The sequence below is a fragment of the Protopterus annectens genome, chromosome 5.part0, assembly GCF_019279795.1.
Source record: "Protopterus annectens isolate FY-2018-M chromosome 5.part0, PAN1.0, whole genome shotgun sequence".
Taxonomy (NCBI): Eukaryota; Metazoa; Chordata; order Ceratodontiformes; family Protopteridae; genus Protopterus; species Protopterus annectens.
In genome coordinates, this window is record NC_056735.1 from 1252994391 (window position 1) to 1253010182 (window position 15792).

Sequence of the window (15792 nt, forward strand, 5' to 3'; positions counted from 1 at the left end):
AGGTGAGGATGAAGGGGCTTTGGTAAAACTGTCTACAAGACACTACAATTTTTTAACTTCTTTATTTTAAAAATAAGCACATAAACTACACCTTCTTTAAAATTTTCATAACTTTTGAACAGTCATCCCTCTCTTAAGTGCTCACTTTGACTCCTTTAAACTTAACCAGCAATTCATACCTAAATTCTTGTTGACCTTTGACTATGATAATGCAGGTAACATTTTTAAATTCTGTAACTTGTAAGTGTAACAACCAGAACAACAAGACAGAATGTGTGGAAATGAGGACCTGGCTGCATATATTAAATATAAAGCTGTTGTGTGTTTATATATTTACCTTTCTCCAAGGTATAGTATTACTGGAGGTACAGCAAATAATCCGGGGGGGGGGGGATCTTGCAAACAACTCTAAAGGAAAACTATTGTGAATATTCACAGTTCCTTTGCAGTTTTGCTGCCCCCTCCCCCATTAATCTTGGGAATTACTTGTCTCAGAATAACAGACAGCCCATAATGCATAAGCAAAGGGAGTAGGTAGGCTGATCTCTTTTCAACCAGAAAGATACAGTCAAATTAAGACACATGAAGATACACAGTTTAAATTGCATAAAACACAGCTTAAATTGCATAAAGCACGTAAAACTAACTCCTATAGAACACGATAAAACACAGAGTGCACAGGGTGGATTTACAGTGTACAGTGCTAAGTATCAGTTGAGTCATATTGTCTTATGTAGCCAAAATAGGTAAGTACTAGGCTATCGGCCCTGGGGCCTATATAAGCCTAGCCAAAAAAGTTCCCTGGCTTTTGCCACCCAAGAAAGTTATTTTCCTGTGCCCCTGTCTCGCAGAGCCACAGAAGTGACTTTATTTCCCATCCAATTGTCGAGCTTTTTCTTAGAGGGCTAATGAAGAGCTTTGCTTAACATGAATGGATAGTCTGTTCCAGAGCATGGGAAGGCTCTGGGACAGGAATCTACCCATCCAGCATGTTCTGTTTATTGTGGTGGCAAGGTTTAGGTCCCTGGATTGTGTGGCTTGGAGGGATTGGGGTTTCTTTAAGTGTAGCATATCCAACAGATCTGGGTTTGACATGGCTTTGTATGTTAGGCAGAGGTCACCTCTGAGCAGGCGATAAGCAACGGAGTAGAGCTGGAGTTTTTTGAGATGGTCTGCGTATGGCATCTGTTTCAGGTTGGTAATCCTCTTAGTGAGGTATTTCTGTGGCCTTTCTAGTTATTGTAGATATCTTGCGAGGTACATGCCAAACAGGGCATTGTACACTATAATAGGTCTGATGAGGCATGAGTAGAGAGGAACAATTACCTCTTTTTTTCTGGAGGTGAACCCCTTTGTGATGAGGTGTGCCACATAGATGGATTTCCTGACTACTGTGGCAATGTGATTATCAAAGGAGAGACTACTGTCCACCTGTGTCCCAAGGTCTCTTATCACACTTTCGGTGTTTAGTAGGTTACCGCCTATGTGGCAGTTCATGGGTAGTGTTTTTCCCAAAGGGGATGACAATGCACTTCTTGGCATTGAGCTTAAGGCCATGACTTTGACACAAAGCATCAATCTCAGTGAGGCCCCTTTGTAGAATGCCCACATCATTAGCAATTCTATTACGGCACCTAGTTTGCAGTAGTCTGCGACCTTCGTTAGCCAAATACCTGCTGTACTAGCCTGGACTTCTGAGAAGTAGATGCCAAACAGGAGAGGACCCAGGACTGAGCCCTGTGGTACTGCACTGGTCACTGGTCTGAAGTTGGATTTGGACTCGGCTACTTTCACTGTGTGAGTTCTGTCAGTGAGCCAGTTGGCCACCCATCTTGTTACATAGGGATATATGCCCAGTCTAGTGAGTTTATCTATAATTCCAGAGTGAGGGATGGTGTCGAAAGCCTTGGTCAAGATAGGCTGTGTGCACCACCTTAACCTTGTCCACGGCTCTGGTGAATGCTTCAAAGAAGTCAGTCAGGTTTAGGAGACATGACCTGCCTTTTACAAACCCAAACTGAGTGGGGTCCAGAGTTTGGATGTTACCCATGTCCTTGTTTATAAGCTCCAAGATGATACTTTCCATGGCCTTGCAGACCAGGCTCATCAGACTAATGGGGCAGTAGTTTCCAGAGTCCATGGTGGCGATCCCTTTGTGGAGTGGGATAACCGTCGCTGTGCACCATTCAGTAGGCACAAAGCCTGAAGTGAGGCTGTGACTGAACATGTTTCTTAGGTGGGGTGCCAGTTCATTCAGAACGCAGCCTGGGATGTTGTCAAGTGCCATGGATGCTGTGTTCTTGGCTTTGGAGAGTGCTGTCTTTACTTGTGCAGCCGTGATTACAGGGGCTTTGCAGTCTTCCGGTATAGTGATGGGCCCTTGGGGGGGGGGGGTTGAAGTTTGCACTGAACCTATCTGCCAGGATGTTGGCAATATTAGTTGGTTCTGTATATCTAGTGCCATTGTGCTGTAGCTCAGAGCAGATCTGAGTGTCGCCACTGAGATTCTTGACACAGCTGTAGAATGCTTTGTGGTTGTCTTTAGAATCAGTGGTGATTTTATTTTCGTAACTAGCTTTGGAGGATTTTATGAGTGATCTCAGCTTCTTACTGAGGCTGACCAGTGAGTTTCTGCAATCAGGAGATTTTACTCTTTTTTTGCAACAGCTTCTTCCTTCTGTTGTAGAGTTTGTTTATGACAGGGGACCACCAGATTGGCTTCCTTTTTTTGGAGGATAGCGTCTTAGTTCTGTTGGGGATGGCACGATCCATGCACCCGTGTATGTGCTTATACAGTGCATTTGTGTAGGATTCAGCAGTCATACCATTGTGTTTTCCGTCTGTATGGGTGTTGTGAAGCTTGCCACTTCTGTCTTAAGAAGCATGAAGTTGGCTTTGGAGAAGTTTTTTTACGGTAGTTTCCTTAATGTGGGGTGGGGGCAGAATATTGATGTCTAGGGTGATTAGCTTGTGGTCGGATCTGACCAGCAAGGATTTGACCTCTGGCATGGAACATTGGTTGCCCATATTGGTAATGACAAGGTCCAAAATATTGCTGCCCCTGGTGGGGACATGGACAAGCTGATCCAGGGTGTTGGAATTTATGAATTCCAGAAAGCATTGAGCAAATGAGTTCGTACATAAGTAATTTTCCCAGTTGATGGTGGGGTAGTCGAAATCACCAATTATTAGGGTATTGAGCTGTACCTTAATATTACCCAGTATATCAAGAAATGTGAAGTGGGCATCCTGGGGCATGGCAGGGGATCTGTAACAAGCTACAACCTGGATTGCAGTTTTTCCCAGTGTTGCACTTGGATAATTTCGGATGCATTATGTTGAGCAACAAGCCTGGAGGTGTGGATATCCTTAATGAATATGGACACGCCTCCTCCTTTAGTGTTTCAGTCCAGGTTAGGTGGCTGAAAGGTGTGGTTATAGCCTGGTAATGCAGGGATGCTCTCTGGAGCCTTGAACCAGGTCTCCGTCACTGCACAGATATCGATGTTCTCCATTTTAAGGAGTGCCTTGAGTGAGTGCATTTTGAGGTTTAGACTTCTAGAATTAAGTAGCATTACCTTCAGATTTTGCTTGCTTATACCTATTTCAGTGGGGAGTTTGTCATTTTAACCTTGCCTAAAAAAGTCAACATAGGGGTGGCAAGAGCCTTAGCCAGTATCTGGAATCCAGGGGTGACAGGTGCAGGCCATCTCTGGCAAAGCATCGTGGTCTGTCGATCGTGTTGTCCCAGGCAGACAGACACTGGATCCCCTTAGAATGACACCAGAAGCTTAGCCAATTGTTGAAGTCAATCATTTTGTCCTTGTATTGTGGTATCATTCTGGGTGATGGCAGGATGCTACTCAGGGCTAGGGTCATACCTGCTTGGGCTACATGAACCGAGAGCTCCTCCATGTCTCTTTACATGTAGTAAAGGAAGGTATGTATCAGGTCATTCACACCAACATGGACAATGACAGAGTCATATTTGTACTTCTTGTGGAGTGACCTGAGTGCTTGCGTTATGTGGCAGATCCTGGCACCTGACAGGCAGCTGACAGTAACTTTTCATTTGTTTAGCCTGGTGAGTGGGACATCAGTGTGCCTGACTATAGAGTCACCTATGACTAGTGTGTTGGGTACGTTGTTTTGCCTTATGGGCTAAGGGTGAGTGGTACACTGATTTTGTGGGCTATGTGTCATTTGGGTAGTGCTGGAGGGTGGTGGTTGCTTGCATTTCAGCTTTGGAGGTCTCTGTTGCTTGGGCAGATATTTATTGAGAGCCTCCATGAATGTAGGTGTGTGTTTTGTGTTACTATTTGTGGGTTTAGGTGGTGTAGGTTTTGATGGACTATTTGTTGAGTGTGGTGTGGTGCAGCCGTTTATCTTCTCCTCTTGACTGTCTAGTACAGTCTTGGCTGGAGAGAGCTTGGCTTCCAGTTTGGCTATACAAGTGCATCTCTCACAGGTTGTAGTGTTGGGTGGTAGGAGGAGAGGGTTGTCAGTGTACATAAGGCAATTACTACATTGCCCCAAGATGCCCATATTCATCAATTGGACAGGGGAAAATACCAGGAGCTGACCCTTAGACATGCCTGGATAGGTGCATATTAATTTAAGTACTAAAAACTGCTTTCCTCCTAACAAGTGTGGAAAGTTGAGTGCTGCAGTAATCTGTAGATTTAGTGCTTGCAATGAGTTTTGAACAAGTGCTGAGCATAAGGAAACAGTTTTGAGTGCTAAAACTAGAAAACTGGCTAGTTCTAAGGGAAAATTAGAAGAACAGACTTTCTGGCACTGGGAATAGTTTAACCCTAGTTAAATGGCGCTGCATGATGCACAAAACTGCGCAAACAAGGGTTTTTAAACAGAAAGATGAAAGGGATAGAAATAGCCCAAAATGGCCCATAGAACTACAGATTCTGAGCTGAAACCACTCCTCCAGCGATAGCTATACTGCTCAAAGCTCACCACTCTCACTGATGAACAGAGAAGCTTCCTTCTAACTTAGTAAGGTCTGGGCAACACAGAAACTACAAAACAGCCCAAAATTCAGCAAAATCTGAAAACCTGATCAGATCCCTGGATGGTCTGGCCATTTTTATGTGGTAGTAAACATCCTGTAGATTTATCGAGCACATCCAATTGTCTTTCCCTAAAAAGGGATGTATCAACTGAAGTATGACCATCTGAAACTTCTCTTTCTTGACCGATCTGTTTAGTCTGCCGAGGTCCAAAATAGGTCTCAAGACTCCTGCCTTTTTTGGAACTAAAAAGAATCTTGAGTAAGTTCCAGATACTGTCTGGTCTGCTGGGACTGGTTGGATGACTCTTTCTTAGCAACGTTTGCACCTGTACTGTTGCTTGTTCCCTGTAAGTGGGTGGAACATCTGGGATTTTTGTTGTCAATGGAGGGGGAGTGGCGAAAGGAATGAAATATCCTCTGGAAACTACACTGTACCCAGTTGTAATTTGTTATTTTGAGCCAGGCGTCTGGATACAAAGATAAGCGACCCCCGACTGCCTCCAGAGCGGGACAGTCAGACCTCCTTTCAGGAACACTGGTAGGGCTTCCCAAAGAACTGGTCTCTGTCGCCCTGGTTTTGCAGACCCCCTCTGCCATGAGGGCGACGTCTTCCATTATTGCCCCCTCCTTTGCCCCTGGAGGGGGGTTCACCACGAGTGTCCAGAAAGGCTCTTTGGGCTTTTCGGAACCACATCTTTCCTCCCTTTTGACCCTTGGGGTAGTGTCTGGTAAGGGTGGAAAAATGGACTCCGATGGCAGACAGAGTCTTTCCTTCCTGCTTACACCTGGTCAAAGTTTCCTTAACTTTGGGCCCGAAAAGGGATGAGCCATCAAAAGGGGTGTTGACAATGGATGACAAAGGGCTCCGTGAAGGAACACAAGCACATCCAGGAATGTAACCTTAGAGCAATTCCTGTACCCGCTGCCCTACTTTTCCATCAACTGCATATGGAATGTGACGCATGGACGAGTTGACTATGGAATTGAGGGTAGCAAGCTGAGAGGCGAATTGCTACTGTACCCTGAAGAGTATCTCCAAGCTCTTTTAGGAGGTCTCTTTGTAGTCTCGTAAAATGAGTGATATAGTTCAGTGAACGCATAGCAAAAGTCGCTGAACTGTATGTGCGCTTCCCGTATCTATCCATTATCCTAGCGACTCTGTTAGGAGGATGGATAGAGGAAGAAGTTTCTGACATTTCCTTTTTGGTGGCTGTCGCCACCACCATGGCATCAACTGGCACTCCCTTGGTGAGGAAAGACTTTTCCTGGGGGGCAGAAATAAATGTATTGGGCCTCCTAGGGACAGGCTCCATGGTGTCCAGAGACTCCCATGCCCTTCGTGAGACCAGCTCCATGAGCTCATTGAAGGGTGGAGACACCCAAGAGGTGGAGGGTTGAGACCGGAAAGCCTTCAGGAGAACCGACTCATCTTCAGTAGGGTTGGTGGACGTCCAGACATCCTTCTGCCTAAGGATTTCTAATATCTCAGCCAATGAGATATCGTCAGAGGTGGACCATGGGGACCCTTCTGATTCATCTAAGTTGGTATCAGATGTGACAGACTCCTGTGGGAAGTCTAGGTGCTTCCTCTTACAGATTCTCTTCCTGGGAACCTCATCAGTGGGAACGTCTGGTGAGGTCTCAGAAGAGCAGAGGCTACCCAATGGGGCTTCCTGAGGCTCAGGGATTCTATGCTTTGAAAGGATCTGTGAAGCAGAAGTGGACACTGGCGCTTCTGGGGAGGAGGTAGTTGGACCTGAAGTTGTAGATGTCTTGGGGGACATCACTCTCCTCCTGGCTTCAAAGGCACCTCTGCTGTGATGAGAAGAGACCACTGGATCCGAAGAAACCACCGATCCCCTCGGCACAGGCACAATGGGCTCCAAACCAGAGGTAGGAGCCAAACACATCTGAGCTGAGACCCCGAGAGACAAAGTTGGAACCGACAGGTCAGTCTGACTATCCTCCCTGGAGCCGACAGGTGAGTGTCTGCTCCTAGACTTGATAGGTGCTGAGGAAGTCCGAGTAAACAGAACTGATGGCACTGGAACAGACATCGGCTCCAAAGGCTCAACAATCATCAGGTCCGACTCCTCTGGCTCTGAAGGATTGGTATGGCTCGGAGGAGGAAAAGAAGTAGATGTCATTACAGTTTTAGGCTTCGAAACCACCTGGGTCAGAGCTGACAAAAATTTTGCGAATGCCGGTGCCTGTAGCAACTTCTGCACCACATGATCCACATCCAAATCTAACAGGCTGATCGAGGACAGAGATGAATGAATGGATGGGGGCACTGACTTCAGAACAGGTGACTTTAGCACTTCGGATACCAGTTCCAGGACTGGGGACCTGCTCTGAAAAGATAGGACGTTCGGCTCCGAAGGTTGTAGAGCCGACGTCGATTTTTTTTTGGTTTTGTCATATGAGAAGAAGTCTTAGAAGACTGGCTAGATTTATGCTGGTCACTCAAAGCTTCCTGGAATGAAGATTTCAGAAGTACTCTGTCTATAAGTTTTCTTTTTCTCTCATCAACGACGCTAAAGGAAAAAGAATGGCAAATGGAGCAGCTTTCTTGCAAATGCAAGGCTCCGAGACAATACACACAATTAACACGACTATCTGTCACAGACATCTTCTGTTCACATTTTGGACACTTTTTAAAGCCAGACTTAGGATGCTTATCTGCCTGGTCAGCCATAATAAGAACTACAGTATCAAAACTTCTACTAAAGAACAACAGACTGTAGTTTAAAGAGAATACACAAACACACATAAATTTAGAAGTTAAGCTATAGTAATAAGCCCTAAAACAAACAAATGGGCTGTAAACTATTCAAAACACTCACACACTGTCTAAACTTTAACAAACCTATTTAAACTAGACAGCTATGTAATATAAAGGCACACCAAGAAGGGAAGGGATTATTAAAGGCCTGTAAAAAATGAAGGCAAAAAAGGAGAGAATATGATACTAAATACCTATCAAAGATATAACTATGAAAGCTATGAAAAACTGTCACTATCACTAACTATAACAATTTTTAAAAAGTTTTTTTAAGAAAAAAAAGCTATACTGGCTCGAGCTGTGCTTGAAACCTCTGATCTATTGCAGCGGCAAACTAGATTTGAGGTAACTCTAGGTGCATCATGGGATAGGGACTTGGCCTCGAGCTTTGTAGTAGGCCCGAACCCATCTGTAAGAATGAACGACGAGATAGAACAACTTCACATCTAAAGATTCTGAGCTGAAACCACTCCTCCAGCGATAGATAGGCTGGTCAAAGCTCACCACTCTCACTGATGAACAGAGAAGCTTTCTTCTATCATAGTAAGGTCTGGGCAACACAGAAACTACAAAACAGCCCAGAATTCAGCAAAATCTGAAAACCGGACTCTATTGGTTATAGAAGGGTGGGAAACGAGTAGAGAGAATGGATTTTTTCAATTAATTAAAACAGATACAGTAAAACAAACACTTTTAAAGCAGAAAAATGGCTATCGCACTTGAGTGTGTAGCCCTCAACAGTTGAAAAATACTTAATATGATCAGTTAGACCAGTTTTATAAACTTTAACACCACCACAGGAATAGGGGGAACCAGTTTCAGAACAGATGAGAAAACAGCAATATCAGCAAATATATAACATAATTCAGTCAGGCAAATATTAAGACAATGCAGAACTCTGAAAAGTGCCAAGAAATATACTTATCAGCGATATATTTCTAGATTGTTTGAGAAGCAGTCCAGTCAGAACACAAAGAGATTCTAACAGTGTATTTATACAAAATACTTACACTATTTCCTGATTCTAACAGTGTATTTACACAAAATACTTACACTATTTCCTGATTCTAACAGTGTATTTACACAAAATACTTACACTATTTCCTGATTCTAACAGTGTATTTACACAAAATACTTACACTATTTCCTGATTCTAACAGTGTATTTACACAAAATACTTACACTATTTCCTGATTCTAACAGTGTATTTACACAAAATACTTACACTATTTCCTGAGTATGGACTGCTTGCCAGTATCCAGAACACATCAGGCTTAGGGAAACCTTCCACAGAACAGTTAATCTTCTTCATGCCACCTGATATTTTCTTTGTAACCTTAACTTGAGGTTTTCCTAGGGGGAAAAGCAGATTTACTTTTTTCATTGATTGTTTACTCTATACTACCCATAAATATTAGACTTACTTTTGACCTTGTAGCTCAGTTCTTGTCCGAGTAAGCTCCATAAAGAACCAATTTAACTACCCAGTCAAACAAATAAGTTGCTTTGCAGAAAGTCAGCAAAAGAATTTTATAATGTAGCACAGTTGACATCTCTAATTTAATAACAGTAGAGTGTAATTTCATACAGGTAAAGCCGACTATTCTACTAAATACTTAAACTAGAACCACTCAAGCTAAAACACAAACATTTTAGTTTCACTGAAGCTTAGCTTACTGTGGGGTTACACACATGCTCAAAATGTAATGGAAACCATTTTATACATTCAGTACAAATTGTTCCCAGCCACTGCAATAGCTCTGATCAACACAGCACTCCACATCCCCCAGCCACCACAAAGTTCCACTCAAAGACCATAACATACTCATTAAGACAGAACACTAACTAGCCAGACCACCACTTAAAGTTCTGGGCAGAAGACTGAACCAGTTGCACGAACTCCCCTTCCTTGAAGTGTCATGCGTCTTAAAGAATACACAGCATTTCATAACAAGCTACTGGGCCATGCGAGAGAGGAACATAAATGTAGGAACATACAAGGCAAAGAGAAATTCTAACCCACTGTTCTGCAACCTCCAACAGTTTCACCAATTATAATGCAAGCAACCAGCATCTGCATATTTATTATTGTACTACATGACTGTTACCATGATTACTGCTATGTTAAATGAATTATGTTTAGGTGAACTGATGCATTGTACTAAAACTAAATTCTGTATGTCAGTCTCTGTAAAATGTCATTTCCAAATGGCTCAGGTCATGACAGAAAAGCATTTCTGAAGTAGTCCATCCACTCAGCTAAAGAATAAAATACTTTTGACACAATTCACTAGGACCCATCTTTTTTTTCAGTCTGATCATCTCTGTACTTCCCCCTATTATCCATTATACAGCTAAGGGAAAATAGCATGCGTTTTTCTTGACTAAGGTGCAATTCCACTTATGAGTTACATATGGATGTTGAATACCCTTGCAGTGCACACTGAGATTAGTATCCAAAAAAGCACCCTTCTGATATCAGAAAGCCTTTGGTAAGCACTTTTATGAGGTGCCTAACAAGCTTTAGTTAAGAATCTCCAAGTACAGTTAAGATCAGCTCTTGCACTACGGATTACAGCAGACAGCGCTGACCACCACAGAGCAGAGAAGGAAAGCTGTGAGACACCACTCACACTTCCACACTTATAAAAACAGAAACGTGTAAGTTGTTTTTCTGATGACTGGGGCTCCTTTTCAAACCTGATCAGTGGTACAAAATGTGCACCTTGTGTCTTGCAGCCAAAGGGCTTATTATAATGTCTAAACTGCAAGAAATGTACTGAAATCTCCTGGTCTCCCTTCTGAAACCTGTATCCCTACAGAATTACCAATACACAAATTAGATTTATCATAACAGACACAAAAAATCATTAAAACACTATCCCCCCATGCCACATATCTTCCAAGTTGTCTTGATCATTAGGACAGTACCACTGTGATAGTAATCTTCCAGGCAAAGTATCTAAACATTGTAAGTTTTCAAGAACAGCTTTGCTGAGTTACCTGTGAGTGACACAGCTGATGTTTTATACACCTGTAAAGAAGCTTCTAGATCCAGATCCTATTTTACAGAGTTCATTCTCTAGTCTACACTATATGGATAAGAACCATTTTCTGGCTAAAATGAGAGCACTTATATACTTGCTTATGTACTGTGACAGTATAAATGTTCCCTGCTCTTCATATAAATATTTCTCTAAAAAACTTTCTGCAATAAGCACTTTCACTTGATATGGATGGATTCTTTATGACACTTTGCTGTTCTCTGCTTTTTATCATAGTAAGCTTTTAAAATTTTATTTCCAGAAACAATGCAAGATCTGAAAAGGAAAAATGGTAGGATCTTCGTAACCTGTGGTTCAAAAGTAAAATGGAATAGAAGAATCTGAAAGGTAGTGAGCATCAAGGGGCTCTTATTTTATTTTTTTGTATTTTTTTGGGGGGGGGGCTTTAAAATACACCTGGTGATATTACAAGTTGAAAATATTTCTGGAATAAGGTTAAGTACATCAGTGACAACTGGATGTTTGTCAAGATGCTTAGTGAACGCTCCTGTGATGTAACTGTTTGGCAGTTAGTACAGTGAATTAACAAGCTGCTTTTTCAGAGATCACAAAGTTTTCCTATCAGTTAGACTGCAGAACGTGAGCTGGATGTTATATGTCTGAATTTCAAGTATTGTACAAGTATTGTGAATTCCTCATGTCTGTATTGCAGATTACTGTCAACAGGGCCAATGTCAGCAATTTAGGGGCTTCCAGCAACCTTCAGCTTAAAAGTTCACCTCAACTAAATCATAAATTTATTTTTTTTCATAACTCAGAGTAAATATCCTGAAGGAACTTCAAACATACCATACCATCAGTATGAACACACACACACACACACACACACACACACACACACACACACACACACACACACACACACACACACGTGTGCTTATAAAAGCATTTAAATGCAAGGTAGCACACACATTAATGACCTGAAACTGCAGATTATATCTAATTACTAAGCAAATCCAGTAGTAGTTAAGATAGTTATAGGAAAAATTTAATTTACCGACAGTTCTTGAACATAAATCAAGCCTGCAGCACAGCTGAAGGCAAAATTAAAAAGTGCAACACCCATTTAATATATATGAGTGTAGTCCTTATTGTCATGTTAGATTTATTGCAATGAAGAGTACTCCAAGTCAAATCCATCTAATCTTATCTAGTCCAGTGGCTGCAGCAGGGAAAGCCAGACTTGCCCCCATTGTAGGTTACATGTTAAGGCCTGTTTTCAAGTTTGACAGTAAGAAGTTGACAGATCTGGTACTATAAAGCACACCTTAACATATCTGAACTCAAAGAATTGCCATGTAATACAAAGACAGAGAGAGAGAGAGAGAGAGAGACAGAAAGAAAGATGCACTTTTCCCAATTGGCCATCTTGGCCAATGTTTTGATTCAACACAACTGACAAGTACTGAAGTAGCTAACTAGTAAATCAGCAGTTTTGCATGTACAAAACAAATAGGCACATCTTCCAATAAACATAAAGAATAGACAGTAATGTCTGCCATATAAATTTTCCCTTGCAATTACTCACTAAATGGAAAAATAACATTTAGCTTTGTTTCAAGTCACAGACATATCCTTTTAACTTAATAAAGATGGTAAACAAACTTCTAGCTCATCAAAGCGGATTCATTGTCTGATAATTAAGACCAGAGGAGAAGCACTCAGGATTCATTATCCTCACTGCTTTGTACTCTGCCAGACCCCCAACAACTGTCCACCATTAGCTTTAACTCCACCTTGCCCCCATTTGTTTATCTTCTCCTCTATAGTTCAGTTATAGACCAGGACTTCTGCTATTATTGTAGGTGAGTGCAAGGTACTACATAGCCATGATTAACCCTACAGCTGTAGGCTGTTGAAAATAAGTGGCCTTGCTGATCAACATTCAAAGCACACTTAAAATGATGTAAAACCAGCACCTGGGTCTGTTAAAGAAGTTTCATTTGTTGGTATTAAAGTTTAAACTGCAACAAGTATGCAACCTAGTAGTAGGACAAACAAATTCACTTTTAATTCAAAATCAGTCTCATACAACCTAGCAGATGAAATCATAGTGATTTACTGTAAATACAGAAACAGCCAATGCTTACAAGAGACAAACAAAAATAATATCTTGCATGTAGAAAAGAACATAACTATCTGTTGTAACAGAAAACATGGCAAAACATATTTCTATGTTCACTTGATGTGGTTGATGTCTTTTGATGACATGCATGTGAAATTTAAAACTAACTCCAGCTTTATTTTTTATTTTATTTTATTTTACTTGAAATTGTTTACTGGGAATGTCAGACACATTTTCAGTGGAGGATTGGGGAGAAAAGCTCCAGATTGACACAATATGGGTACAGTTAAATAAAATTATTATAAAGCCTGATAAAAAAAGATGACATATAAACTAAGCAAAAATTCAGCTTCAGTTTGTACACTGTGAACCTATTCATACCCAGTGCAAATATTTGGACAGTTATAGCAAACTTGAAAAAAGAACATTGTCAATAAAGTATTCACAAGTTGCAGTTCACAGAGATGATAGTAAGCACACACAAGTACACTCTTTGAAACAAACCACTTTTTTAGTGTATTAAGACAATAGGCTGGTGTACTATGTGTTCTGCAGTTCAGTTTATTTGATGCTACAGTTCAAAAATGGCACACATGCATACCTCTCAACCTCTTAGTTCAAGAAATCTGGGCAAAAGCCCAAAATATAGGGACACATTTTAAATATTGCTCTCATAAACTTGGAAAGTTGCTAAAACAGGATTTCTGTTAGCATGCATTTTTTTCTGAAGGATATGAAGTCTGAAACTCAAATGTATGCCATTATATAGTGACGTTAATCCCCAAATCATCCCAATTTTATGAGGAACAGGCCAAAAATATGAGGCAAAAATATGGACATTCTGCAAAAACATGGACAGTTCAGAGGTATGCACACGTTATTTTAAGAAAACGTTATGAAATCTGCAGTCAATCTTCTATGTGTACAAAGTCAAAGATTACCTAGCTCCCCACATGGCATATGCAAGTTTAAAGGGTCCACAAAAAGCACAATGGGGCTGGAAACTCAGAGAATAATCCACCAGTTGTTGAAATAACTTCCAACAGTTTATTAACGGTTATGAAAGATAAAACAAAAGTACGTAAGCGCTTTCGTTTGGCCACTGCCAAACTTTTCCAAACATTTACAAATTCATTTCCTGTTGATTATATAGACGTAACATATTAATTATACAAATTAAGTTACGTCTCTAATTAATTAATTGTTAAATTAACGTGCCTTCTCCTATCCACTTTTAAGCTGTACAACGCTAGCATTAATCATCCTTCAAAAAGCCAGTTTTTTGTTTATGATACTTTTAGTGAAACCATATGAAACCATGGAATGTAACATATAAGATGTATAACCGTGTGTTCACAAAAATATTGTAAGTTAATTTATACGCACGTTTTTTATACAGACCTTTTGTTTTCTTGACAATTAAAGTTTTTCGACATGGATGGCTTACGCTGTCTAAATTCGATGAGTTATATGATAAAATACATCTTGTGTAAAGTATTATGTTCAGTGCAACAATGACCTATGGTTATGTTCATCAATTAAGTTGTACATAAATTTCTATAATAGTTCACATATTTATGTCTATGCATAAGTATGTGTACATATACGCATGTACATTCATTTTATATAAAACAAGTGTATGTATATACATATGTTCGCATGAACAGTCTACCAAAACTGATTATTGTTAAGAACTAAAAAAATATAAAAAATAGAAGATGTGGAAAAATATATATATATTGATAAAGGGGACGTGATAGTCATAATAGAGAATCAATACTTTATATATAACACCACCTGTACTCAAAAATATATGTGTTTGTATATATGTATGTGTGTACGGTTGAAATCTAAATGTATGAGTAAAATTACTATGTTTTTTATAAATATGTTATGATACTGTTAAAAGCATAAATAGTATATTTATATGTGTGTATATATATATAAATAAATTTCATCTAATAAATATTAATAAATTTATTTAAATATTAAAATAGTAAATGAATAATATATATAATGAAAAAATATATGTATAAATTACAAAATTGTTTTTCAAACTTGATTTTGATTAATATCCATTTGTTTGAAAGTAAATAAAGTAGATGATTTCTGATTACCTTGATAAAGATTTTAATTTTAAAATACTACTTATTGAAATATAGTTGTTCATTCCCGGCCAATTATTAGAGTTTAGTCTTAGTTGCCACTCTAGTTCTGATTTTTCCAACTTTTTCGGAGTTTATTTTGGAGATTTTTTCAAGTTTAAAGGGTACTTGACACCAGATATGTTTTTTGGATATGACATCTGGTATCCCCTTTTTACGAATACAGATTTATAGATTTTAATGCACTGGTTACACCTGCACTCATGTCTTTAATTTTAATGATCTCAGGAAACCAAGAATAATAATCTACACATTTAAGACTTGTGGCTTCCTAAACAAACTCTTGTCCATGAATGAAAATGCCAGGATGTCCATGAAGTACATTAATTAACATTTCTACTGGACTGCATTTCAAATGGTGCAACTTTGCATTACATATTCTACCCCTGTCAGACTTGCAATCCAGTGCATTATCCCTTGCTTTCTTTGCATATTACTGTTCACATATGTGATTCACACATCTTGATCATTTGTCTTTTCAGTTCATTGGAAACTATTACTCAGCTCTGAACACAAAGTTTTAGGCTCAATTTGGGGACTCGATATTGCAGGAAGTAACATATGTAAGGGGAGTCTAAATGTTAATATATGAAATGATATTTATCCAACAAATTATGCATGCATGCACTGTGATCTGCTTATCACTGCCGGTGAGGTAAAACATCCTAAGAAACACAATGCTGGAA

At 40.0% G+C, this 15792-nt stretch overlaps 1 protein-coding gene across 1 annotated transcript in view; it reads right to left on the reverse strand.

Annotated features, from left to right (window-relative positions):
* ALCAM (activated leukocyte cell adhesion molecule) overlaps positions 1-15792 on the reverse strand; it is a gene marked incomplete in the record, with an annotated part of 1355533 nt that overhangs the window by 412514 nt on the left and 927227 nt on the right. Inside the window, 1 exon segment of the mRNA XM_044071096.1 lies at positions 9037-9164. Coding sequence (XP_043927031.1) covers positions 9037-9164 — 128 coding nt within the window.